Raw genomic sequence first — 27613 nt, forward strand, 5'->3', positions numbered from 1 at the left:
GCGGAATGACACTGCTTTTATTTCACAATTTTTGTAATGCTTAAAATAGCCAAGAAGATGGGTGTCCAGAACTTTATCTCCGAGGGTTGATATAAAAAAAAAATCAAAGGATCTAAGGGCCAAGTTGAAATCCTTCCACTTCTAGGTATTTGTTAAAAAGACAATGGGAATCTGGCAACAAAAAATACTGGGTTTTAATTGTTTACCCATTGGCTGCAATTGATGGCGATAAATGTCCAATCCATTTTGACCGGGACGGCTGCTTAGCTAATGGAGAGGCGCTGTTTAAATGACTATCTACTGTTAAAGCTGAGAGGTGCAATGTATGCTGAATTAAAGAGATTTGTGCAGGACATATTTAATGATATTATCATCACGTGTTTCAGGCCAAAATAAATTGGGGTAGAGGGCTGGAGATGGCCTTTTCTTCAGTATAACAAAATTATTTGCCTTTAAAATTATCATTCTTACTTTCCAGACAGAAAATGAGTAACGGGCAATTTGGCAATCTTATTCCACTTCATGAGCTTTATTAGACAGGCCAAAATGGATTTTGCTGCAATTAATCATATTTGCACTTTACATATATATACATAGTGCATATATTCCACCATAACTGAACAAACACCACCCCAAAGGTCTAAATAAATGCACATTAAGGGTGCAACTGAGACCATCTGTTAAACATTTTAACTTTATAGAGGTGATGGAATTTTCCATTTATTTCTTAGCCAAGATACAAACACAGTCACTTTCTCCCAAGATGAATCCATCTCATATTTTGTCCCTTGACACACTTCTATTGGTGAGCTGGATGATTGGTGTGACACTCCTGCAGTGTTGCATGTACTGTTCATTGCTGTCATGGTGTGTGCTTAAAAGCAAATATAGTGAGCCACCGAAACACCCAGTGTAATAAAGAAGACACATAACTAAATTGTTCTCGCAAATGTTTGCAGAATTTTGACTCCCTGTAATTCCCTAAAGGAGAAAAATTGTAACACTCTTAATAGTAGCATTTGATTGACAGGAGCACACAGATAAAAGCTTGCAGGAGTCTGCAAAGTCTTAAAGGAAGCATATAATACCCGTAACATGTTCACATTGTCTTCATTCGTCAGAATATCTTTCTTTATTCCTCTAACGCACAGAGAATTGAATCAGAGTTGATTTGGATGACGAGCCTGGAACATAAATCCATCAACATTTCCGTGGTAGCATCCATCCGCATGCACATACAGCTACATAATCATGAAGGCCTAAACACACAGCCTAACGTCAGCACATCAACGTCAGCAGTGCCCAATGCTAGGCAACTGTGCAATCCCAGATGGCAGGCTCCAATGTTTATTTTATTCTCATCTAATACACTTAAGTTCTATTTCTTGGGGTTGGAGGTATAGTATTTGGACATTGTCCATTTGGATTAAATGGGTTTTCACATCTTTAATCATGTCTGTTGCCTGACCTAGACTCAATGGAGCATGTATTTCACTTACTGAAGCAAATAATGACACCCATGACCAAGCAGGTAATGAAGGTGAAGTGATGGCCTTGCAAAAACACTAATTGCTATACAATGAATAAGTAGTGTTGAGGGTACACGGTAAAAAGAAATAATTTTGATGATTTTTTTGGGTAAAATACATGCACTCGTGTTTGCCAGAATATTATGATTTTAAAAAATGAAAAAAAATCAACAAGAAATTGGCTAGTGACGTATTAAACCTTAATTTCCCAATAATTGTTTGTTTGTTTTAAACCGAGTGTTTTTGAATATGTTTATTATTTTATAATTATTTTGTATTTTGATGCATATCTAACCAGTCTTGATGGTGGTCGTGAAGTCACTGTGCTCCTTTTCTCCTTCCCTCGGTCTTGGCAGTCGAGCGTAATGACTACCGAGCTACTGGAGATTGGCTGGCGGAAGCTCCGTGTGCATAGAAGGTTAGGAAACCTAACTGCCTAACAACTTAAAAGAGTGCCTTGCCCGCTGAAACTAGGCTAGACTGTAGTTTAAGTAGTCAGTTCACTCAACTGCCATAGGTCAGGTTCACGTGCATATTTATCACAGCCATTGGCTGTAAAACAACAGTTGAAATGTATTCTTTTGGTGTAGTGTATAGGACAGGGGTCGGGAACCTATTTGACACAGAGAGCCATAAACAATTCCTATTTTCAAATTTTATTCCTTGAGACATACTACTCTGAATTTAAGAGTAAAAATGTGAAAATTAGATGTGATTTTTCTTTTTGGGGTCATTTTACCACTTTTAAAGTACAATTCTTTCAACAACACTGTTACTTAGTTGTTAATCAATGAAAATATGCATGCAGAAAAGTTTAATGAAAAGAAAAAGATGATTGAAGTCAGAGGTAGTGTCAGAGCCATAGTGCCGACGTGACGCTCCTATTGGTGCATTCGGGACTCGGCTCTGTCACCAGCGGTTTAAATACATATTTTACCTCACAAGTTAGCGAAGAGCCACATGCACCCATCAGAAGAGCCACATATGGCTCCCGAGCCATAGGTTCCCCACCCCTGGTATAAAGTGACATCTATGGATTGTATTTTATTGTTTAGCTGCCTCCATGTAGTGAATGAATTCTGTGCCCATGTGGCTTCAATTTGATTTAAAGTGCTGTCACTGTGATCATAAATTCCAGTGAAACCAATAAAAATAGATGACTACAAATGTAAAATAACACACACAACAGCAAATATATTTGTAAAATTAGATGGATTTTTTTTAATTATATTCCACATTTACAATATACACTGATAAAGAGATTAGTGTTTTTAAAAACGTTTTTTAACCTACCAAGTAGTCAAATATCCATTGAACCATATGTATACATTTCTTTATTAAATTTAAGAGATATCTTGGTTTTGTAGGAAAATCCAATTGGGGTTTGAGAGCCATTTCCTTTGAAATTATTTCGAGCATGTCAAGTCATTCCTCAAAAGGCAAAAGTGGCACGTGTGTTAGGAAGCTGCTTTTCTGTTTGCTTTCATCAGTGAGCTAGTCCATCTATGGCAGCCGGCTGGAGGGGCTTTAGGTACTTCATCCCCCCAGTTTGGATCTATCCCACTAGGCTTAGCTATACAGCCCCAGCTGCTGTCACAAGCACTGACGGGATGGAATGAAGTGCTCACTCCAGCACTATAATTTAGTAGTTCAAACACTCAAAAAATATGAGCATCTACCTCTTTCGGACACCTAAGGTCAACATACTACAGCTGCCAGAGAATTTGACGCTGCAAAAGATATTTACTAGACGCAAATTGAGAAACTTTGACAAGCTACAACTTTAAGAAACTACACTTTTTTTCTGGTGAAATCTGACAGTTTGAGCTCTTAGCGGAAATAATGGCAAATATAGATAACTTCTTGGAGGGTAACGTTGTCACCATAACTTTAAAAAAAAACTACAGGCAGTATTCAACATTTTAAATTTGTGAAACTGAAACTCAATTCACTGTCATTTACGTAAAAAACAAAGTACTTGTAATCTGGAATGACGTGACGCATAATTGCTGATTGTGAATTGACTTCGCACAACATTGCAACTCTTATAAGAGTGATAAAATACGTTCAGACAGTAAATCTTTAAAAATGAAAACTCACCATTAAGTTTGATAATACTTATGGAAGCTGCTTTTACTTTGGAGGGATGTCTTTTCATATACAGTACATTACACGTGGAACATTACTTTTTTTATATTTTACTCAACTAGACAAATTAGAAATGTCGTGTGTATGCAGAGAGCACATGTTTGAATTCTGGCTCTTGTCTTCCATCTGCTGAGAGTTAAAATGAGTTTCTTACTAGTAAATGTGCAATTCATTTGAAGTGGGAGGACTCGTTTGAATAAGATGTTCTGTGCTGCCACTACTTCCAGTTAAAATGGAATGTGTGTGTGGCTGTAATTGGTGTAAAAAATTGTTAAAAAATATGATCTATCATCAGAGGTATAAGAAACTCTTGATTTGCCAACCTTGATAACCGTCCGTCTTTCACATTAGTCATTTACATGTTGGTATTCCCTTTTAACAGCAAGTTCTATACTTTTGGGGGAATTGTAAACAAGCAATGTAGCATATGAACATGTTAATTTCACTTTGTGTGCTCAGCTAGAACAGCCAAAAGTCAACAAGTATTGCAAAAGTGGCCCCGGACTTTACACAGCATTTAATGACTGGCCCCCATGAAGACTAAATGCTGATTTTTGTCCTGTTTTCTGAGAAGTGACATCATCATCACAACTTCTATTTTAACCTTTGTTTGGGGTGTTCAAATTGCTCTCTTCTCCCTCAATCCATCTGTTATTTAATCAAATGCTTTTGAGCTTTCTCTCCCGACGTGTATTATTATGTTCCAGAAAGTTATGTAATATCTGTGTCATTGGTAGGTCATTCTAGCCATCAAATGTTCTGATATCTCTGTCCCCTTCACCCAATACACAACAGGGGTGTGACACAACACGACCTACTAAAATGTATCGACTCCATTAGAAAGTGTGATGTTTGCACGGCCGCTGCCGCGAGTTCACCATTTATATGCAAGCCGGACATTGACCCATCGATCATCTGGCATCTCGCAAATTTAAGTTACATAACATGATGCCATGAGTGTTTGGCTTCAAAACAAGTCTTGTCACTTGATGTTATATGATCGGTGTTGACTGAAAAGCAAAAAGACTACAACTATGGGATTTAGTTTAGCCGCACACCGACAAACAGCGTACAATTCCTCACTGACCTGATTCTTCTTATCTCATCACGATAAGGTGGACAGATTACCGTGAGACCTTGGTGTGTAATATGAGCAAATATAAAAAGTGTATGTGAGCTGTGACATGCTACAAAAGCACATCAATGGTGATCTCTAACTTACAATCATCAACAAAGAAAATCTGAAATTCCGTGGCTATTCATTCATTTTCCGAACCGCTTATCCTAACAAGGGTTGCAGCGTGTGCTGGAGCTTATCCCAGCCAACTGTAGGAACCAGGCGAGGGACACCCTAAATAGGTGGCCAGCCAACCGCAGGCACAAGAAACTGGATGACCATTTACGCTCTCACTCATGGCTAGGGGAAATGTAGAGTTCATTTTTAAAAATCAGTATCAACTTCTTCATTGTCATGGACAGAGATATATGTCCAATCCATTTGGCTGGCAGATCGGACGTTTCTCACCATCATTGTAACTGAAACATTTACTGTCAGACCTTCCAATTATAAGATGCCTCGTGGTGTAGAGGTTCACTTGCCTGACTTCAGTGTGGGCAGGCGTGGGCTCAATTCCCGCTGATGGTGGTCTGATTGGAGGTGCGGATGGTCATTTGTCTCTCTGAGTGCCCCTTGGCTGATTGGCGACAAGTCTAGGGTGTAGTCTGCCTTTTGCCCGAAGACAGCTGGGTTAGGCTCCAACAACCCTTTCGAGAATTGGCAGTATGGAAGGTGAACTAATGAATGAACCTTCCACCTATCATCATCAATGTCAGACAATGAGCAAAAACTGCATATTTCATTGATTTATTTATTACAACTAATCTTTTATTTAGTTAAAAACTAGTTGCCAATTGTTGTCATTACCATTTGTTTTTAATTAAATCTAAAAATAATAATAATTCAAAAGCTATCAATGTCTCTAGCATTGTGATTGAGTTTTAGGCCATTAATCTTTACAAGTTTTACGCTGCCCTCTAGCGGCTTTGTTAATCGATGCTTTGTTTCCTTCTCAAAAGTAAAGGCGCCTCACATGCCATTAAGTTTACAAGGGTGTAAACATTTGCAATTAAAATATCTATAAAGCATTTAAAACTGTGCAAGGCTACTTAAAACCATTTTCAATAAGATAATGCACATTTTCACCCACACAAGTTGCAACATAGCATAGTCTTAATGCCCCCAAAAATTAAATTGGACGCTCACTTCTAAAATCTCTGCATTTCTGACTGCGTTACATTTGGATCGCTTTCCAAAAATATTGTATTATATCCGTTTGCTATCCATAATACTCAGCCATGAAAAAGGGTGACGTCCTATGTCTGCGTGTATTTTATAATCTCGTTGAGGTCATATCCTGTCACAGCAAAGGCGTAACCATCTCCGTCGCAGAACTTGGCTCCGCAGATTTGTGTGTCTGTCACGCATTCATTATGTAAATGAGCAACCTAAAAGAAAATTGAAGTAATGGATTGTGCGGTTAAATTAGAAAACGAGCCGATTGTTGTTTTTCGTGTGCGGTCGATTGGTCGCCGGCCTTTTGGTCACCGTCTTTTGGTTGCCGGTCTTTTGGTCGTGGTCTTTTGGTCGCCCGGACCGCGACAACAGGCGACCAAAAGAGCGACGACCAAAAGACCGGCGACAAAACAAGGTAAAACAACACGGTCTACGCATCAATAAAAGCCAACAATGGCCATGAGCAGTTTCACTGAGCCAACGTGTGAGTGTATAAGGGTTTGTATGTACATGAGTTGTCCCCTTAGGAAGGTACGTCAGTCAGGGTCTTAACAAGTTCTCCAACAAAACACAATAAAAGTACGGGAAATTTGGAGCTTTTCTTTAGCCTAATAATTAATAGGGCATTAAGTATGACTAAATAGTAATTCGCAGTTTGTATTTAGGGAATTTGAGCAACGATTTAAATGGTAATTATCAATAACCTTGCGGGCGACCAAAAGACCGGCGACCAAAAGACCGGTGACCAAAAGACCGGCGACCAATCGACCGTGTACCGTTGTTTTTTGGAGGGCTTTACCTCTACAGTGTTGCTTTCTGGAGTTACTGTCAGTAGCCACACCCTGACAAAAGAGTCTTCAGCAGCAGACAGGAGCTAGGGTGCACAACACTAAAAATCAAACTAACGACAACATCAACCGACAAAATTAACCTGCGTCTCACAACTCACCAGGCCAGAAAATGGAGCAATGTCCAATGAGTAGATCCAACGGGCGTGGGCGTGGACCTCCGCATGCAGAATCCCTGTGACGGCCTCATAGAGACGAATCTGGCCTGTTCCGTATGCTGCTACCGCTGTACCTTTCCACAGCTTCACAGATGAGCAGGTCATACTGACAAGAAGATTGAGGATCATTGCAGTGTGGAAAGAAAAAGCGGCAATCACATTAGAGGAGTGAGTGATACGGAAGAGAGGACAGTGGAAAGAAACAGATTAGTTAGTGACGCAAAAACTATGTACGCAGGACGCTGAGAATAATGGCGGAAAGGTATACAAAGTGCAACGGCAATCGCAATCAATCTCAGCAGTAATCATACTGTGTACAGGTTGGCACTGAATGTTCATGTTTCAGGGCTGCTGACGGAGATAGACGTCTAATCCAATTTAACTGGAAGGGGCTGGCAGCTTCTTAGTTCAAATAAATTGTTAAATGCTGTGCAAACTAACGTGTTTCTATATTTTAAATTTGCATCTGTCATTTTAAGTTGGTCGAAATAGAGAATTAGCATTATTTGCCCAAGTGAATAAGACCTAAAACCAATGATTTAGAACTAAAAAAAAAAACTAAAAAAAAATGATGGATTAAAGAACTAAGAATCCAGTTCCTTCTTTGTACTTTTATAGTTTGAGGCAAATCGTGTGATAAACAGGATAGCTGCTTTATGAGGAAAAAGTCAATTTTATTCTTACTCAAATCCACCAATCTTGTTGAGAAGCTGAAACTCTTCCCCTGACTTCCACACACACAATGTGCCACTGTCATCAGCACTGACCAGATCAGCGATGCACTCCTGGAGTAAGAAACAGAATAGTTTGGCTCAGTAAAGGTTGGGAAAACACAGCTTTAAGTCACCGTATTCAACTCGAGTTCTGCACCTAGGACCTAATCAAGACTTATTACTACTACGTATACTACTTATTTATTATGTTGACCACTTATTCATCTAATACTATTTCGTGATTATGTATTTATTATTACTATTTAGTGATTATTTACTTATCATTACTATATATTGATTTTCTATGTCTTTGCTTGTTTGTTTTTGCCTCCATAGACTCAGCGAGTAGTGCGACTTGGCGCTGAATGTCTCCAAAAACCATGGAACTCATCCTGGACTTCAGACGGAACAAGCCCGCTTCAGTCTGCTGACCTCACTTGGACTACTTAGTATTTATTCATTTCTTATTTATTGATTATATTTATTTTTTCTGTTTGTTGTTATTTGTGCACTATGTGGTGAAAGCTTTAAATCTCATTCTACTTGTATAATGACAATAAAAGCATTCAATTCAATTCAATAACACATCTGTGTGTGTGATAGGATAGCAATAAAATAATATAACATAGGATTATTGCATAGTAATACCTGGCTACCAGAGCACTCTTGGGCTAGGTCCGTAATGGGCTCCTTGTGTTCCTCCAGCACCTCTGATAAGGTTATGCTGCTACCTTTATTGGGAACATCGAAAACAAGGATTCCACTGGAGGACAGACCTTGAATGAGAGCGACAAACGAAAGACTCTTAAATTTCATTCACTCATCTGATGCAGCGCTTGTCTCATTTGAGAGTTTTGGCTAGGTGAGCTGACTTTTTACTCTGTACCTACCCACACATATATAATTTTCCCAGACAGCAGCAATCCCACGTGCAAACACGGCTTGAGCTGAGAACAAAAGAAGCATGTATGAGACACACAATATAAATATTTTTGTAAATGCAGATGTATTGGACCAAATTATATTGGGCATGTGCAATAATAAAGTGTCTGAAAAGAGAAATGGGGTTTCGAGTGTTAATGTTACCTGTTGGTGTTTCAGGTGTATCCAATGCATGCCAATACACCATTATGGAGCCATCTGATTCATACATCTTCAAAACATAAAGAAAGATAATGTGACATTCATTTCCAGTTAATTTCATAAACAATGTCTCACCTGTATGCCTTTCTGTGAAGTCACAACTAGCAGATCTCGAGAGGGCAAAACACAAAATGCAGCCTATAGCAAGAAACACATTATATGTCAACAAAATTGAACTAATTGGCGACGGCGAAGGACGGCGAATCGATTTTGACGTGGAGGTCTTACAGCGATCGTCTGCTGTCAAACTGTCCCAATCAGAATGGATTGGACGTCCTTATACGTCAATGGCAGTCAAATTTGCATTTCAATTTAATAGATGGTTTGTGATTTGTTTTGTTTTTCTCAAAACAAACGTTGATTTTATAATTATGGACCCCGACCTGCATGACGAGTGATGGACTTGTGGCTACGTTGGGCTCCTTGGACTGCAGCTGGCGGTGGGAGTAGTTGAGTCCGTCCCACGACGCACTGACCATGTTGACCACATTGGCGTGGACCACCGTGAAGTAGGTGAGCCGTCGCGGAGCGATGCGCAGAACGCTCAGGTTGTTGTACAACGCAGACGCGCTGTTCTTAATTTGGATGCTCTTCTCTTTGCGATACATCGGGAGGCTTGATTTAATGTCACTTCGTAAAGTATGTTCGACTAAACGTTTTCCGTCTTCCTGTTGAATGGCATTTTTGGTGAAAACGCCATTGCGTTCAGTTTGGTATGCTACTTAGCATTTGGAGCAAGGCTTGCGAAGGTAGCTTTGAGCCAGAAGCCACCTGCAACTACGCAGTAAAATAATTCGTTATTGTTTTTTAATCAAATAACAACGATTGGAAGATAGATAACAAGTGTTGGCACCTGAGTTACCTTGAAGCAAGCGCTTATCTCGATAGGATTTACTCAGCGTCTGCTGCAGCCATAGAGACCATAGATATCACATACTTAAGGCTAGATGAGATGGAGTCGGCGACGTAAGTAATCCGGCGGCCATCTTGCGCCGGAAGACTTATCTGGCGAGCTCTATTGTTGTGGATGTATGTTGAGCAATTTTATCCACAAAAATACGCTTACTTTGTTGAATTTTTGAAATATTTAGTAACTCTTTGATTTGTAACAAGCCATGTTAACGTAGCTATTATTCATACTGTATGTTGACGAAAAAATGTTATAAAAAGTAAGTATGGAGTAAGATTACTGCATTTCAGAGATTCCTGGAGAACCTAGGTATTTTCAAAATGGGTTAGCAATCTTCAGCTATATTTAGGTTTAAGTACATGCTAATGTGACAATTATATTATCTTGATCAAATGGCTCAAGCTAAATTGTCAAAAGGTGACGACGCCCATCCCTATTGTAATACGGCAGAAATCAAGCATCTATCCTTATATATGTGATATCTATGATAGGGACAGATGTGACGTCAGTGTCAATAGTTGCGTTGCTAGGCAATAGTTGTTCGTCCACGGAGGCGGACGTAAATAAGTCCCAAACGCTACTTGATTTTTTTTTTAAAAGCAACCTCAGAACAAACGTTGGCTGAGTGATTGAAGGTATGCTTGTTTGTTGTTGCTCATCGCGTTTAAAGTATATAACTGATTCAAAGACAGTCACAAACAACAACATGGAAACGATATGTTGCTAAAAAATGGGGGAAAAATACAGTAACAAATTAAACCGTGACCCGCGCAACAGCCTTTTACGTGTGTACTATAGTACATGCTGTATTATCCATCATAATTTACATACACATCCTCGTTAGAATAACCAGTTCGGTAAATTAATTAAGTACTTAGACATTTCTACAATATGTGTGATGTGACAACCAGCACCCTCTAAAGAAAATCTGTATTATATTTTCATTAGCCTGCGCTGAAATGTTGATCTATTGCCCATTTTAGGTAGCTCGAATTAGGTAACCAAACCATCAAGATGTCTCGCGCGACATCCAAAGCCCAAGCAGACAAGGGTAAGGCCCCAGCCCGAGTGTCACCATTGCTTACCCATGATCATGAAGAGGAAGACATTATCCCGGGTTGTCTAACTCATGGCCAATGGACCGACATGTTGGTCCAAGAGGAAGCGGAAGATGTTGTCGGGGAGATAATGGCTGATATAATGACAAGTGTTATGGAAGCCTGCTACAATGTGCACATTGAGAGACAGGTAAAACATTGATCCATTCAACCATTTTTCTATTTTCTGTTTGTCCTCATCAAGGTCAAATTTGAGCAGGAGCCAATCATATCTAAAATGAAACATTACGTATGCCTGGTACAGTTTTCATTTAACCTTAAAGGCATGTTTTTGGAGCGTGGAACATGTTTAGAAAAAAATATCTGAACACAATATACGAAATATTTTTTTCAGCTCTCATCTTTCACTGCATACTGGGCTAAATGTTACTTCACACAAGCTGTAGAGAAAAAAATTATTTGCCGAGATAAAGGGGAAGATGCCATGGTGTTATCCGCAACAGAAGACCCGGAACCATTACCAATCACGCCAGATGTCTGGGCTGAAGGATGTTTTCCAGTTATACATGGTACACTTCCGTGTGACTCTGTATCCGCGTCAACTCAGGTACTTTTGAATTTTTTAAAAAGAATTACAACAACTCATTGGTGTCTGCTTAACTCTGAATGTTTCACTGTAAATAACTACTCTTTTATGACTGATTTTTCCACTTACTGTACTTAGGTTAACCAGGAAACTAATACTAGTCCAGACTTTGAATTCACCCATCCTGAGGAAAACACTCAAAGTGATTCATTACCAGAAACCAGCACCTCATCAGTGCAGTCTGAAGGGAAAACAATTCCCTACGGGCACGCGAGCGACAAACCACCAAGCCCTAAACCAATCATCTCTACCAAGAAAAAACAAAAGCCTTCTTTACCTCAAAAACCTCGAAGTACTGCTTTGTGTGGTTCGCGTCCAGCAGATAAAACGGAATACACGCAACCACCAAAGGCGACTAAACCTATACATAAGATTAAGCAATCATCTTTGCCACAACATTTGATCACTCCTCAATATGAGATTGACAAATGCACAAAATCTGGAATACAAACAACAAGTGGTCAACCCAAACTTAAACCTTTGCCGAGTAAGCAACAGAGTGCCACATTGCAATCTGATCAACCAGAGAGGTCGCAGGTGTCTCCCATTAAAGATGAGAGGATGATGGCACGAGCTTTGAGGATGGACACCATAAATTTGGCCAAAGGTGTTTTTCTCACAGATCCCTGGAGAACACAAATGGGCCCACAGCAGTTCAAATCACAAGCTCAGTTTGCCAGACTCAGGCCTATAAACAATGAATCTATAAAGTCAGCTGTGAAAGAATTGACGACAGGACATCCACCACAAGTTACCCAATTATTGCCATCGGACAAATTTAAGTTTTGATGAAAACAAAACTTGCTATTCATTTTTTTGTCATCAAATTGTAAATAAATTCACCTTTATTGTCTACTACAATGTTACTTACGCTTTTATAATTCACACGCCAGAGTGGAGTGGATGTACAGTTAATTTATATATAGATATTTATCCATCCATCCATCAATTTTCAACACCACGTAACCTTATCGGGTTCATGGGGTGCTCAAGCCTGTCCCAGCTGACTTCAGGTGAAAGGTAGACTACACCCTACACTGGCATCCTGTAAGTAACAAGTAAGGCATACACTGATACAGTCAACCATTTACATTCACAGTCACGCCCTAACTGAATGCGCCGAATTTACCACGACACTACCAGCGACATATATAGACAATTGAATGGAAATTTTGCGCGAAAAACCCCCTCAAATGTGTAATTTGTCTTTTTACATATTTTTTTTACAATCAAGGATTCTCTAAATGCGTGTTCCAATTTATATATATATATATATATATATATATATATATATATATATATATATATATATATATATAATTATAGTGTTATGACAATGGGACTTTTTTTTACAATATTATACTTTTTATAAAACTCTCTCGACCAGGGGTCAGGAACCTTTTTGACACCGAGCCATAAACCATTCTTATATTCAAATGTTATTCCTAGAGAGCCATACTCAGATTTCAAAGGAAAAGAAAAAAGGGGAAAGTGTGCTTTTTTGTCATTTGATCACTTTTAAAGTACAAAAAGTCTCAGAATTCTTTTGACAATCAATGAGTATCCATGTAAAAAGTCTAATAAAGAAAAAAAAGATGATTAAAGCGGCACTAGAGGTAGTGTCGACACTACATTGCCGACGTGACGCTCCTATTGATGCGCTTGGGACTCAGCTCTCTCACCAGCGGTTTCCATATTTTACCTCACAGGTTAACGATGAGACATATGCACCCATCAAAAGAGCCACATGTGACTCCCGAGCCAAAAGTGGCTCTTGAGCCATAGGTTTCCTGCTCCTGCTCTAGTCTAGACTATAAAGAAGAAAGGTAAAAGTGTAAATACACTGTTCTCTATTGTATGAATGACAACTAAAGTATAATTAGAAAATACTACTAATAAAAATATTACAAACAACCTTAAGCGATTTTGTACGCTTTCATAGACGCCACGATGTTGCTTGTTCAATCTAACATGAAAGTCCCAAACGGAAGTGTTCAAGCAACAGACCAATCATCATGCACGTTTACCGAAGCAGACCAATGAGATAATGTTTTACAAACAAGCACGTTTCAGTGACCCTTGCACATGTGAGTACGTTGGAAGACCACTGTTTGTGTTGATCAAACTAATAGAAATCTCAAATTTGTCACGATTTTCTTGTGAACGTCATCTATGAAGAAAAACCGGGTAAATCCTGGCTCCAATAAGGTAAGACAAAATGTCTTTTTTATTACGCTCTAAAAAGGTTTGCCGCCCGACACATGTCTAGCATGATTGTTTTTTGGAGCGACAAAGAATTTTCACAATTTAGCGCTGCCTTCTATGTTGCAAAGTAACTTAAAATGCATGGAGAGTATCTAGTGAACCCTTTTTAAAAATTTTAATTAAAATGAGAATCTCGAGTAAGCAACAATAATGTTGGTAAAACTACGGTCATCGTTTAATGGCAGGGTTGTGCGTTTTACGATTTTTACAATCATGTCGTTTTTATTGCTAGATGATTCCAACAGAATCGACACAAAACATGGAGGACAAAAATGAGCTACCCGTTAAAGTGAAAAGGAGTAACGGTGAGGAGATTGCATACCACCCGGTGAAGATATCCAGAAGCGACCTGTATAGACCCCCAACAGCAGAAGAGCTCAACCATCTTAAAGAAGCAGATAGCTTATTTCACTGCAGCTTGCTGAAAATGCAGGTACTTGAATTTAATGGCCTATTATGACCTATTATGACTGCTGACAAACCTTGTATTCTACCTCATCTTCTGTAACAGATGAGTGAGCTCTTAAAAGAAGTTGCCCTCAGTGAACGCAGGAAACAGCAAATAGATGGTTTTATTTTGACGGTCACAAAGCTCCTGAAGGCTGTCCCGCAGTCACCTGTGGTTGAGGTGCCTAATACTTTTCCTAAAGTGATACTAAGTGTGTTGCAAAATTGCAGGATTTTTTGAAGTGTCAAAATGTGATTCACTTTGTAAATAAATGTATAGTAGCAAATTGTCTTTTTCTCCCCTCACAGGTGAACAATCTGTCATGGTTGTCCAACGATGTCAAGGTTCCTATTATCCTTGTACCAAAAACTGATAAGGGCAAGTTTCATATGGCGCCTCCTGCTTCAATTGATCTGATTGGAAGTTACCCATTGGGGACCTGCACCAGACCACGGGTAGTGGTGGACATGGCTGCCACAATCCCAGATGTAAATCCCACATGCTTTTTATAATAGCGTAATGCAGACAGTTTTTTTTTTAAATCTGTGATAATGTATAATTGCGCTTTCTTGTTTTTAGGATATCCTCCACCCAAAAGACTTCTTAAATCAGAGATACCCCAGGAAACGAGCTATCTACCTAGCAGGTCTGGCACAGTATTTGGCAACATCGTCAGATATTGGAGCCATCTCCTACTCTTGCCTTCATGGGAATCGACTTCGTCCTATTCTGCTGCTGAGTCCCCCAGGTAATAGCATACTAGGGGATCTGTGTGCATCGGGTATTATTGTCCTTGATTGTTGACCATGTCAAATATTTCATTGATGTATTTTTCTTGGGTGCTTTAGGTAAAGATTCTTCGCCCTTAATCGTCCGCATTCATGCTTGCCCACTTCCTGGATTTTTCAACCCCAAACGTTTCCATCCTCGGATGAATAATGTCAGGACAGGCTGGTATACCGGGGTGAACAACTCACAATCTGGTAAGAATTTTAACCTTATATGTGACAGTTGATTTATCTAGTCCCGTAATTCTAACCCTATTTTTTAATTTTTGCAGAGATCATTGAGCCTCCCACTCCACATTACAATAGCTCCCTTCTGGGTGACATGCTGCCCAGGGCTCACCTCCAGTTTCTGACTGCTGTGACTGCTCAATGTGCCGCTTTTCCTAATGGAGTGTCTTTGTTCAAAGTCTGGCTCCGTCAACGAGAGCTTGACCAGGTACGGTTTCTTGGATGATTGAGGAAAAACTACTAAACAATGCTGAAATGTTTACAGCTACAATAAAAGACAACTCAGCATTGTATAATCATTACTCATGAACCCCCCAGTCATCCATTTGTTGTCTTTTTTTTCTTCAAATTCTTTCAAGGGCACTGGGTGTTTTAATGGATTTTTTGCCGCCATGCTTATGGCCTACCTTTTAACCACGCACAAAATCAGCAACACCATGACCGCATATCAGCTGCTGCGAAACACCTTGAATTTTCTGGGTACAGTGATCAAAATTGTATTTCAATCAGAAGACATTGATTAGATTTAAAGTTGATTCAACTTTTTCCTGTGATTCTCAGCTTCGACCGACCTTACAGTTAATGGAATCAGCTTATCCAAAAATCCAGACTTGACAGCTGTAAGTGATGCATAATCAGCAAGAAGCATTTAACATTGGACAATGGTCCTGTTTATATGTTCACCTTTGACATATTATGCTGCTTTTTTTCTTTGTTTATCCAACAGCCATCTATGGCAGACTTTCATGACTCATTCCAAGTTGTGTTCATTGATCCATCTGGACACCTCAACATGTGTGCTGACATGACTGCCTGCACATACAAACAGGTAGAGTTTCTCCAGAAAAAAAGTACAGAGTATTTTTTTTCAAAATGTTTTAACCAACTGAAACAAATCTCACAGTTGCAACATGAGGCATCAGTTTCCATGCAGTTCTGGGACGACCCAACCGTTGATGGTTTCCATTGCCTTCTCATGACACCAAAACCTATGATTAGGACCAGTGACCATGTCTTCCAGTATGGCTTTTCCTCAATAATAATAATTTTTGATCTAATGATTCATTCTTTTGAATGATTCTACATACTTTTTTTAACCCCCACTCAGATTGTGTGAACTTGTCAAGTTCCAGTCCAGCTGTAAGAAACTAAACCTACTTAATGATTTGATGGACCAGAGTGGAAACTACGTGAACACAGTGCTCCCATTTGTATTGGCGCTGCTTCAGAGAGGTCTCGGACAAAGGATCAGCCTCCTAACCCACTCACTTTGTCCTGAACCTGTGGTGGGTACTGTGGGTCTGTGACATATTATGCTGCACTGTGAAAAAAGAAAGAAAAAAGAAATATAACTTCTAATAAATTATGCTATCTTCAGATTTTAAGTAGCTATAACTCAAGTTTTAACTGTTATTTCCTCACAGTGGGCACTGGAGAGTGACCCTCCAAAGTACAAAGCCCAGCCCCCTCTTACCTTTGGCTTATTGCTACAGTCAGAGTTTGCGACTTCAGTCTTGGAGCGAGGACCTCCAGCAGACAGCCCTCAGGTAACTTTGAAGTCGTTGCTTGATGTTTATGGTGATAGACGTCTAATATGTTTGAGCTGGGAGAGCCTGGCAGATAATTATCTCTGCGGCAAGAGTTCCAATTCATCTTTACTGGAAGAGGATGACCGCAAATGATCTCCATCACATTCAATGGCACTAAAACATGACCATTATTTCTCATAGGCTGCTGAGTTCCGGCAGCTTTGGGGCGCTCGCTCAGAGCTCCGCCGTTTTCAGGATGGCGCCATCACTGAGGCCGTTCTGTGGGAAGGAGAAAGTATACATCAGAAACGGCTTGTACCCCAACAGATCATCAAATACCTGTTGCAGCTGTATGTTTTGTTTTTATTTTGAATTTGAATTTTTGCATTGCTAATCAATAGGGTATTCTATAATAATGTTGAATCCGGTGGTTAAATTGCTTTAGTTTGGAAATACCTTGTTTAACAAGTTCCAGTGGAATAGAAAATTGACCAAATGTGAATATTTTTACACCCCACTCTTCCACATTGTTTTCTTTTCCCGGCAGCCATGCAAACATCCCTGAGTCATGTGTGCGATACGTTGGGGCAGTTGTTGAAGATGTAATCCAAATGAAAAAAGAGGTAAGTAAATAAATCACCAATGAACTTTATTTAAAATTCTATTTTTTTTAAACTCATTTTTGTTAGGAACATTTTCAGAGATTATATGGGAGGAGGAGGCCCGGCGACTTTAGCTCTAGGGTCCTGGGTTCAAATCCAGGTCGGTTAACCTGTGTGGAGTTTGCATGTTCTCCCCAGACCTGCGTGAGTTTTCTCCAGGTCCTCTGGTTTCTTCCCACATTCCAAAGACATGCGTGGTAGGCTGATTGGATACTCTAGATTGCACCGAGGTATGGGTATGAGTGTGAATGGTTGTCCATCTGCTTGTGCCCTGTGATTGGCTAGCCACTGATACAGCTGATACAGGGTGTCCCCCGCCTCTAGCCCGAAGTCAGTTGGGATAGGCTCCAGCACCCCCCCCCCCCCCCCCCCCCAACAATCGCGCAGGTATATGAACCTGATGACATAAACTTCACGTTTTGTAGGTTTCACTTGCTGACAGAGGTAGATATGCACTGACTTATAAATATGGTAGTCTTGACGTAACTCTTGTCACTGTCTTCATGATTGTGCTGAAAACTGATTTATGCTCAATTTCTAATCTTTTGTGGCCACGAACGGCAATAGGGGGCACAAAATACTCAAAACACTTTTCTGTATCAAGCAGTTTTCACTCTCCTTGTCTCTAGGTGGGGAATACTGGAGAGGAGGAAGGTTTGCTTGTGGTACAGTCATTCGATGACCTGAGCAGAAAACTTTGGAAACTGGAAGAGCTTCCACTTTCCATTACATCAGTGCAAGGAGCCCACCCGTCGCTCAGATACACCCAGGTAAATTCCTGTCAGGATATCTACATACCTCAAAACCATTCACGATATGCACGGAGTCAATAAATCGCACAGTAAATGAAAATGAGGTCTGGAATTTTCCTACCTGCAATTTATCGCAGTATTCGTTTGTGCATGCTGTGTGCACGCGTTGCTCTAAATTTCCTGTGGGTGGCAATGTTTTGCATGTGTGAAGACATTGCCTGCCCTCGTGATTAAAATGCTACAATTCAGGTATCCTAACTTTTTTTAATCGTGTTTACTGCTCGTTATGTATGCTACACCATGCTTTCACACGGGGCCTTGATGAAAAATCTTTTTTGGCAAAACATTGAAAATTTTGGTTTAAGGTGCCCAAGGTTGTCACTTGACTTGTCTAGAATCTAGATAACATACCATTTTGACTCTAAATTATTATTATAATTATTTTTGAAGTGCTCTAATTGGCACAGAAGAAAAATGGTGTAGGGGTTCTCTTTTTTTATCACTATACTGCACTTGAGGTCTTTAAAAACGTGATTTGGCTATATATCGAAATATTACATAACTTGTTTCTCAAAATCTATCTGAATCGATATTTACACTTGTGGTTTGAAAAGTGACAAAATGATACGATGGAGGCCATATGTTGTTCTAACATAAAACCTGTTTACTTGTTGAATAAGATTTGAGACATTAACAGATACACATATTTTATGTCCATTTGGATTAGATTATTTCCAAAGTGATATACAAAAATCACAATAATCTCAAACTGGTGTGTCAAGATTAATTGCCATTGAATCGTGACCTGTGAATTGTGGTACAAATCGTATTGCCACGTATGAGGAAATACACACCCCTATACTGCACTATGTTACCGTTATAAAAAAAATAGTATTGGCAGAAAAATGTAATATGTATTCAAAGTTGCTTAACAAACACTTTTTTTCAGGCCAAGATGACAGTCACTTTTGACCAAAATCAGCAATTTTGATGGGCTTTAATTGTCACCGTAAACAATAGTGTGGAGTTTTTCACCTAATTCTTAGATACCTTTCAAATGACACTATTCATGAAGAAAACATATATTGTGTTTTGATTGGGGTATTTGTTGTATTGAGAAGTATTGTCTCTACATGAGTGTTTACATTGGTTAGATTTTTTTCATAATGATATCGCAAAATTGTATGAAATATCATATTGCCACTAAAATTTGTTATAATGACACACACCAATTGTTAGAGATATCTGTTAACGTGGTTTCCTTCTGTGCCCTTCAGGTTTTTCCTCCTTTGCCACTCAAGTTTGACCCCCAGTTCTTTGATAAAAGACATGGCTTCCAAGTACTTGTGCCAAAGGAGAATAAACCCTGTCCTGCTTATGTGACCCCCATCACAGGTTAGGTGTTGTCACCACTGTCCCCATTTTTCTAGTCTGTCCAAACATATGATTGACGTTTTGGTAACTTGCAGTGATCTGTCACGTGGAGGCTAGTGGAAAGTGGCCTCGCGACCCCCTGGCCATCCGTCACATCCGAGCTGCCTTCCAAATCCGTCTGGGAGAGCTACTCGGGACAGAGCATAACTACACATGCGTACCCTGTGCCACACACGTGGATGTCTGGAAGGTACGTTTTGTTAGCAATGAATTCAAATTTAACTGGAAGTTTTATCGTGCCAACTCATTTAATTGTCTCTTCTAGGATGGCTTTGTATTCCGTATCCAGGTGGCATACCATAGAGAGGCCCAAGTGCTTAGAGAGAGGCTGAGTCCTGAGGGGCTGCTGGTTGTCAGGGACAATGAAGAGGCTCAGAGCTTGGAAATGAGCACCGTACACAAGCCTTTACTAACCAGCACTCTGCATGGGTAAACATGGCTACCAGCCTCCAACTAGGACTTCCAGTTTTTATTTTTCTCTCTTTACTAAGTTTAATTTGCCTATAAAAGAAACTGGAGCTAGTTAGCAGTGAAGAAAGAAGTGGTTTATTTTGTGTCCTTTATTGTCAGGCTTCAGCAGCAACACCCTTGTTTCGGGGTGGTGTGTCGCCTGGCGAAACGTTGGCTGGGGGCTCAACTCTTCAGTGAAGACATCACAGAAGACACGGCAGACCTACTCGTGGCTTCCCTCTTCTTGCATTCAGCGCCGTTCACCCCTCCTGGGTAACTTTTCCGAAAACAAAAATCGTCTCGGTGCTGTGTCACGTGTTTGTGTTTCTTTGCCCTTCTTTTTTTTTTTGTTCTTGGTATGTCGGTCATGTGAATGTGTTTTCCCCATTCTCAGTTCTCCTCAGGTGGGCTTCCTCCGCTTCCTTCATCTGCTCTCTTCCTTTGACTGGAGGAACAACCCGCTGGTCGTCGACCTCAACAAGCAGCTCACAGGCAAGCGCTCGCACACATACTCGTGCAAAACAAACAGTTGCTGACCTTTTTCTATTGACACATCTGACATACTTTAACATCCTGCTTGTTGGCGTTGCTAAGTTCAGATTGTTGTGCGCTTCTCCTCACGTGTAGCGGCCGACTACACAGAGATCAGGAATGACTTCATGGCCTCCAGGGAGTCCCTACCCGTCATGTTTATAGCAACGCCTAAAGACAAAAAGGTTTCAATGTGGACCAAGCGAGCCCCCTCTGTCCAGGTCAGTAAACCATCAAATAGAAGTGCCACCAACACATATAAATCATTTATTAATTGAAGCATAAATATATAAAACTTTAACAAAAAAGGTGACAGATTTATAGCTACAATATAAAAAAATAACACATGAAAAGTTAAAGTTATCTGTAAGGTCGAGAGGTTTTTTTAGAGGTTGGATATGTGATCATAAACACCGATGTAAGAAAGAGTTGCATGTTCTTGGCAGTGTACAATCACACAATTTTCCAATCCTGGAGCCTTTCCTTAGTGCGCACTGGTCTCCGGGATCACACTGAAGGAAAAAAAAGACAAAAAAACCCATTGTATCCAAAGTATTGTGTTAGAGGTATTCTGTCATGCACTTGCTCATGTCGTATACCATGGGCAGGTAGTTGTGTTTTTTTCTAAGAGATGATAGTTGGTTTTTCTGAAGTCTATTTAAAACTTCATGTAAATCGTTTATCTGAAAGCACAAATTTTACCACGTTTGAGTTAGCGGATAGCAAGCTTGACAATTTAATGTGCAAAGAACTCTTAAAAGTTTGTGCTTACCAATTGCTTCTCGTTGCCATCCGCTGTCATGAAGTGTCTTAAATGTCTAGCTTTGTATTCTTCTGTTTGGCTCTCGGTGTCGACATAAAAGCTTTTGGTGATGCACAGCAATGTGCAGAAAAGGTACATGCAGCAGTCTCTCATGGTGCGCAGCTGACCCAGATATGCTTTCTGCACTCCACCTCACTCTGTCCCAAAACATACCAACGAGCCTCCGAGCAACCTCCTCTTATAAAGTGTGCCGGAGAGCAGGAACTTTGTGTTTGGTCACGTTTTGGGGGTCGTGTCAACATTATTTATATCTTCACAAAGGAGTTTGTGATGTGTTCGTCAGCAAGTCTAGAGACAAACTCTTCACACGAAGAAAGAAAAACAAGAACCTATTTTAGAAATGAGTTGGTTACTTTTGTTACATTACCCTTTATATAGCACTCATTGGCTGTTGTTAAGATCCATTTTTCCTGGGAGGCCTAGAAGTTTTCATTCGCTCCCACATTTCCCAGTTAAAATTGATTGGACGTGTGGTGCCCTCAATGGCAATGAAAGATAAAGCCAGTCTTCAGAGTTTAAGTTAATTGGGAATTTTTCATTGTCAATGGCAGGCATTGAGTGAAAATCTGTGGGGGGGAAATCGCTGTTCTTAGGGACCATGAGCAGACTATATTTCTGTTTTTTTAATCAGTATTCATAAAGTCCATAAAGGGCAGTGGTACGGTAGAATAGTGGTTAGCATGCCCGCCTCACAGTTTTGATATCAATGGTTCTACTGCGGTGGGCTCTGACCATCCTGTGTGGAGTTTAAATGTTCTCCCCGTGTTTTTTTTCTGGGTATTCCGGTTTCTTCTCACATCCCATAAACATTCACGGTAGGATTGTTGAACACTATAAAACTGTTCCTGGGTCAGTGTGAATGGTTGTTCTGGCAACCAATCCAGGATGTCCCCCATATACTGCCCACAGTTGACTGGAATAAGCTCCAGCACTAACAAGACCCATGTGAGGATAAGCGTTACGGAAAATGAATGTGTCCATAAAGGTTTAATTTGGCAGCAGAAGCAAGAAATAAATACTGCTAAAGGAGAGACCTTTAACACAGTTCAGTCCTAACTCTAATAGTGTGCCTGAGTGAAATGATAAAACATTTCATGAGTCTCATTATCATAATCAGTTTACTCATTAATTCAAATCTATACTCAAGAAAAAATACTTTTAAGGGGTGCTAGACATTTCAATTTAACCTTCTGTTATTCTCTGTGCCATTAATTCCCCCGAATAGAAACACGAACCAACATGTAGTATTTGTTCTCAATTAATCAGTAATGTATGAGATTTTTCTCTTTTACTTCTTTTCTTGAAATTGTCCCTTTCTATTGAGGCTTTCTGAAAGAAAATATACTACATATTTGTTAAGTGAAACTGAAAATGAGGAAAAATGACAAAAATAATGAAATATCATTGCTCAAGAACCCTGATAAATTAGCAACATGTAGCACTTAAGTCTTTGGATGTAATTGATGGTGATTGACCACTGATCCATTCTGACTTGGGGCAGCTGACAATGATGGACAATGGGTTAATTTCGTACTTTTTTTTTTGTCTGCTCTATTTTTCTGAAAGACGAAGCATATCACCATTCTGGAATTTCCGTTGATTTTGCAATCAATATGCATCATGTAATCAAGAATACAACTGAATACGCAGTACCTTCACACATTCATACATGAAATAGAACAAAACACAATACATCTAGGTAAATTGCATGATTTTAGTTCTTAGTTTCAAAAGTATTAAATTGAGCCCGAGCAAAAATTCAGACACCTCAAACGCAAATGCATTTTTTAGATGTTGCTTAACCCGGTCACCAGCAGTTTGTTTGAACTTGTTTCAGTCGATCAAGGAAATGTTAATCATTGGAGCCACATTTCACAACACTGTGTTATCAATGCTTATTTTTTATTTTTTTATTTTTTTTTTTAAACCAGACAAGTTGAAACAAATTAGGCAATTGTTTTTGAAATTCGGAATTACGTTTAAATTTGCAAGGGTGATGCAAATGCATTTTTTTTAGATGTTGCAGCGTGCGGTGATGGTGGCTGCTGAGAGTCTCAAAGTCCTGGAAAATCAGCTGATGGACGGCAATCAGATCCAAGATGTCCGGGTTCGTAGAGAAAGGAAAAAAAATCAAAAGGAAGCACTCACTGAAGAAATAATGTTTTTAATAATTCAATTTAAATCCCTAGGTGGCCATGCGTCCTCCTTTAGATGCTTACGATGTACTAATCCACTTGAGACACAAGCAAATTCCCCTGCTCAACCAAGCAATGGACCCTCCCACCATCACCTTCAACAGGGGTGCGCTTCCCAGGAAAGTTATCCCTTGTGGTGGGAAGATGCCCGTCACCGACTTCAACCCTGTGACCCTCTACCTGGCAGAGCTGCGGGTGAGCTTAGTCTTGAGTTTAATTTCCAGGGGGGGAGTTGGGGGGGGTGCAGCATGCAAGCTGAGCTCTGCTAACTGCTTGGAGATTTCTGCCAGTAAACAATAAAACTACTATATTCTTGAAACAACTGAGTTTTTGCATTTACCCTTTGTGGACACAATATAATTTATCTCTCACTTATCTTTAGGAAAAGATTAAGCGCAATTTTGCTTTCTTGATACTCTCCCTAATCACAATGTTACGTAACGCATAATTTTATTGCATGTAGGATGCATTTGGAGACCTGGCCCTTTTCTTCTGTGATCCTTACGGAGGATCCGTGATTGCCGTCTTATGGAAGCCAAAGGCCTTTGTACCTCTCCCTTTCAAGGTAAAACTCACTTTTTTTCAGATACTAAACCAATGATGCACTTTACATTATGACTGATGTGAAAATATTAACTAAAAACTAAACTAACTTAAGTTGACAGGGTTAGGGTTTATGATTTATTAACCGTACTTGGCTGAAGAGTCAGACTAGTGGGCTGCCAGTCTAATAAAGCAATAGGGAAAAAAACTATCAAAAAGTAAAATAGTTACCTTCAGGAATGCAAGTACAGTGGTACCTCGAGATACGAGCTTAATCCGTTCCGGAACTGAGCTCGTATGACGAGATTCTCGTAACTCGAGCAGACGTTTTCCATTGAAATGAATGCAAAACAAATTAATTCGTTCCAGCCCTCTGAAAAAACACCAAAAACAGGATATTGGATTGGAAAAAATGTTTTATTCTAATTCGCCATCTATTAACAAAGTAACACATAACTAGTGGTTTAATAGTAATAAAATGTGTGTAATCTAACTAAAATTGGTCAGATTTCGCCGACGGGAGACAGAGACGTGTGGGGGGGTGGGGTTCGTTTTTTTTCCACGACAACGCACTCGTAAACGGAACAAACAAATTTAAATTAACTTGGATTAATATATACAGACACTCAAACATACGTTTAATGTAACTTTACACAAAACTGAATTCTAATTTTGTTGTAATCTTGTTACTTTCGTTCTCCGGGTTGGCGGTTTGCCACGCCTCCACCCTCACGTTCGCTATCGATGGACTGTTTGCTGTTGTATTGCCTTCAAAATATTCCCAAAATGATGCACACAAATGTCTTCACAATAGGATAACGCACGGCCACTTGCCAACGAGAAATAGTCTTTAAAGAACGATCGCGGGAGCTTCTTTCCTTAGAAAGAATAACAGGAAATACAATAGTTGAGCTTACCCACGTATTGATTGTGGGTAATGAAGTTTTATTCTGAGAAAGGTTGCCTATGGGTGTTGTGTGCACGAGTATACTTCATTACCCAGAAAGCCCTCTTTTTGCCCGCGCATGCACGTTGTGCGTTTCCTGGTCTTAGGAGAAACTCGTCTGAATTAATCGTTCCGTGCTCGTAGATATTGTTATACACGAAAGATATGCAAAAAAGACCTGGATTGGTCACATCACGAAATATTGATCGCATGACGGGCGAATTATTCGATCGAAATTTCCGCCGTAAAATGAGAATTTTGTATGACGAGCGGTTGTATGACGAGGTACCACTGTAAATAGTTGTAATGGTACATATTACTAAGAAATACAATAGCCCTGGTAGCACAACCAATGTATTTTTTTTCTTCCCCTGTCCACGTCCTGTAGACGTCTCAGATGTCTGCCAAAAGTGTGGATGTATCTGGTGACATGGCAACAACGGTTCCCAACGTGGAAGCTATACTGGAGGACTTCAGGATCATTGGAAAGGATTTGGTCAAATCAGTGGAGGCCAGGACAGAAATGTGGTCATTTTAATTGGACAATCATTCTCAACGCATCTTTTTCATACAATAGTGGATAGAGAATTTTAGCGAACACATTTTCCTCCATTGACGGTGGTAGACACCTAATCCATTAAAAATCATGTAAAACTTTGTCGAATAAATATCCAGCTTTTTTTTGCATGTTCTTGCTTATCACTTTACCCAGTTCACCAGCAGTTTGTTTGAACTTGTTTCAGTCCATCATGGAAATATAAATAATTGTAGCCACATTTCACAACACTGTGATATCAAGTAATCCAACCATTCTTTTGCTTCAAGGGGGTAATTTCAGAGATGACATCAAATTGGCATTTCAAATGTCAACCGAGCTGCCTCTTGCCCTATTAGCTGGAATTGCTTCCCCCTCACTCGCTGCTCTCTTGAGGACAAATTTGATAGAAAATACAAAATAGGTGAAGGTGTACGTAGGGTCAGCCTGTGAAAGGGCAACACAATTTTAGATGTGGAGGGTTTGATGTAACAGCTGTGGCTATCAAGTGAAAGATCGTGACCCGGATCTGTGATTTTATTACAGCTCTTAAAACACCAGGTCCCTTCTCTGTCAAGTGTTCAAAAAGGTTGACTAGTTGTAAAAATGATTATTAAAATGTGGCTTTTATAAATGAATTAAGAGTTGTCTTCGAAGTAAAATAAATTACACGTGATGTGACACTGTCGCACAGATGCTTGGCATATTTATTGGATTAATAGCAGACAGATTGTCTGTTTAGGCTGATGATTCGTTGCTCAACAGTATGTCGGGAGCATTTCACGTCAAAGTGACACACTGAGATGTGACCTGAAGGGATGTACAGCTGTTTGATTGGCAAAGCGTGGGCTGACTCGGGCAGCACTGTAATTATAGGGGCAGTGGAAAAGTCCTGGAAGCATGTTGTGTTTGCAAGTAAACAACAATGCTGTAAAGCTGTGTGGTGAAAGTTGAATTGCACCACTTAGTTTTTGCCCTAGGCAATGATGCAATGTAATGTATATTGATGCAAATGCAGTTTGTTTCTTCATACTAGGGTAATTAATTACTTGAGTGAGTGTTGAAACAATGTTTTCTACCGGGAAGCAAATGAGTAAAGGGACTGGGAAGCCACCATAATTGAAGCCTTTGGAGTCTGCACCCATTAGTCACTAAAGCTGATTTCACTTTCACACACTTGTTCATAATTTATCATTTTGCAAACATTGTGGATTATGTCTACCACAATACTTGATTTTGTCCTGAGAAAATATATGAAGTGATAGACAAATATATAACCAGAAATATTTTGTCAAACTGTGTTTACTTTCTGCTCTGCCAACTTGATTTTTTTTTATGACCATGGAAAACATCTGGTCCCATCCAACTAGAGACAAACATCTGGTTGACATGTTCCCCATATGTGCATCATTCACTTAAAATTGTTTTCAGAGCCAAACAGGCAACAGCAAGGCAGACAGCAAAACAAGCAACACCTAGGTGGACATATTGTTCGAAAATGGTGCTTTTCTAAATAGTTGTGGTCACAAGCATTGTTTTCACTCTCAACCTTCCTCTGTTACTCAGTGAGTAAAATTATTCCTGGAAAAGAACAAACAGTAAACCATCAGTTCCCCTCAATTTTCGAGGGGGATGAGGTCTATGTTTTATCCCGATGGCGCCTGATTTTAGTGTGGGGAGTGTTGGATCAATTCATACGGTGTGATTGTCAGTGCAAAGTTGTTTGTCTCTATGTGTGGTCTCTGACTGCCGACCAGTTTTGGGCAGAGATGGGGAAACTTTCACAAAGGATCACAGTGGGTGTGGGTTTTCATTTGTACCCATCAAGAGGACACCTTTTCAGTAATCTGGTGTCCTACAAGGGCAATTGGTGGATTGAAGTCAGGTGTATCTTGTTTCCGCAGAAACTTCACTGTGCTGGGTCAGTTGAAACAAAAATCAGCACACACAGCTCCCCTTGAGGACCGGTTTGCTCAACCTGGTATAGGATGTACTTTCCTTTTTGCTCCAAGTCAGCTGGGTTTGGCTCCTGCACCCT

General features: G+C 39.8%; 3 protein-coding genes across 4 annotated transcripts; 2 read left to right on the plus strand and 1 right to left on the minus strand.

Moving 5' to 3' along the window:
* Positions 1 to 2724: 2724 nt before the first annotated feature.
* Positions 2725 to 10042, minus strand: wdr54 (WD repeat domain 54). Its single transcript, XM_077600425.1, has 10 exons — positions 9695 to 10042; positions 9216 to 9609; positions 8908 to 8970; positions 8776 to 8842; positions 8580 to 8636; positions 8338 to 8465; positions 7661 to 7761; positions 6920 to 7082; positions 6770 to 6844; positions 2725 to 6182 (listed from the first exon to the last, which is right to left on the minus strand). The coding sequence occupies exons 2-10, from the start codon at positions 9438 to 9440 to the stop codon at positions 6051 to 6053; spliced, it is 1011 nt and encodes a 336-aa protein (XP_077456551.1). The 5' UTR covers positions 9441 to 9609; positions 9695 to 10042; the 3' UTR covers positions 2725 to 6050.
* Positions 10043 to 10094: 52 nt separating this feature from the next.
* c20h2orf81 (chromosome 20 C2orf81 homolog) lies at positions 10095 to 12681 on the plus strand. The gene is made up of 4 exons (XM_077600423.1): positions 10095 to 10377; positions 10726 to 10990; positions 11195 to 11407; positions 11525 to 12681. Exons 2-4 carry the CDS (start codon positions 10757 to 10759, stop codon positions 12233 to 12235), a joined length of 1158 nt encoding a protein of 385 aa, XP_077456549.1. The 5' UTR covers positions 10095 to 10377; positions 10726 to 10756; the 3' UTR covers positions 12236 to 12681.
* Positions 12682 to 13417: 736 nt separating this feature from the next.
* On the plus strand, positions 13418 to 26270 carry nol6 (nucleolar protein 6 (RNA-associated)). 2 transcript variants are annotated; one of them, XM_077600598.1, is made up of 27 exons: positions 13418 to 13533; positions 13625 to 13654; positions 13944 to 14144; positions 14223 to 14339; positions 14468 to 14647; positions 14739 to 14907; positions 15008 to 15142; positions 15220 to 15383; positions 15535 to 15655; positions 15737 to 15795; positions 15903 to 16004; positions 16080 to 16195; positions 16284 to 16461; positions 16600 to 16722; positions 16906 to 17054; positions 17252 to 17327; positions 17996 to 18136; positions 19396 to 19513; positions 19588 to 19742; positions 19818 to 19981; positions 20123 to 20275; positions 20397 to 20494; positions 20630 to 20754; positions 23374 to 23463; positions 23546 to 23746; positions 24015 to 24116; positions 25429 to 26270. In XM_077600598.1, exons 3-27 carry the CDS (start codon positions 13944 to 13946, stop codon positions 25576 to 25578), a joined length of 3387 nt encoding a protein of 1128 aa, XP_077456724.1. In that variant the 5' UTR covers positions 13418 to 13533; positions 13625 to 13654; the 3' UTR covers positions 25579 to 26270. The 2 variants fall into 2 exon arrangements, with proteins under 2 accessions (XP_077456724.1, XP_077456723.1); XM_077600597.1 differs by having other exon boundaries at positions 13475 to 13654.
* Positions 26271 to 27613: the final 1343 nt, after the last annotated feature.

This window comes from Stigmatopora argus, chromosome 5, assembly GCF_051989625.1.
Source record: "Stigmatopora argus isolate UIUO_Sarg chromosome 5, RoL_Sarg_1.0, whole genome shotgun sequence".
Classification (NCBI taxonomy): Eukaryota; Metazoa; Chordata; class Actinopteri; order Syngnathiformes; family Syngnathidae; genus Stigmatopora; species Stigmatopora argus.

Excerpts from the sequence above, each read along its gene's own strand:
- wdr54 (XM_077600425.1), bottom strand. The coding sequence starts at position 9,440 with ATGTATCGCAAAGAGAAGAGCATCCAAATTAAGAACAGCGCGTCTGCG. Across the intron at positions 8,971-9,215 it reads GTCCATCACTCGTCATGCAG|GCTGCATTTTGTGTTTTGCC; the intron begins GTCGGGGTCCAT and ends TTCTTGCTATAG. Across the intron at positions 7,083-7,660 it reads AACAAGATTGGTGGATTTGA|TATGACCTGCTCATCTGTGA; the intron begins GTAAGAATAAAA and ends TCTTCTTGTCAG.
- c20h2orf81 (XM_077600423.1), top strand. The coding sequence starts at position 10,757 with ATGTCTCGCGCGACATCCAAAGCCCAAGCAGACAAGGGTAAGGCCCCA. Across the intron at positions 10,991-11,194 it reads ATGTGCACATTGAGAGACAG|CTCTCATCTTTCACTGCATA; the intron begins GTAAAACATTGA and ends TATTTTTTTCAG. Across the intron at positions 11,408-11,524 it reads CTGTATCCGCGTCAACTCAG|GTTAACCAGGAAACTAATAC; the intron begins GTACTTTTGAAT and ends TACTGTACTTAG.
- nol6 (XM_077600597.1), top strand. The coding sequence starts at position 13,619 with ATGAAGAAAAACCGGGTAAATCCTGGCTCCAATAAG. Across the intron at positions 14,908-15,007 it reads TCTGCTGCTGAGTCCCCCAG|GTAAAGATTCTTCGCCCTTA; the intron begins GTAATAGCATAC and ends TGGGTGCTTTAG. Across the intron at positions 19,982-20,122 it reads CTAACCAGCACTCTGCATGG|GCTTCAGCAGCAACACCCTT; the intron begins GTAAACATGGCT and ends CTTTATTGTCAG.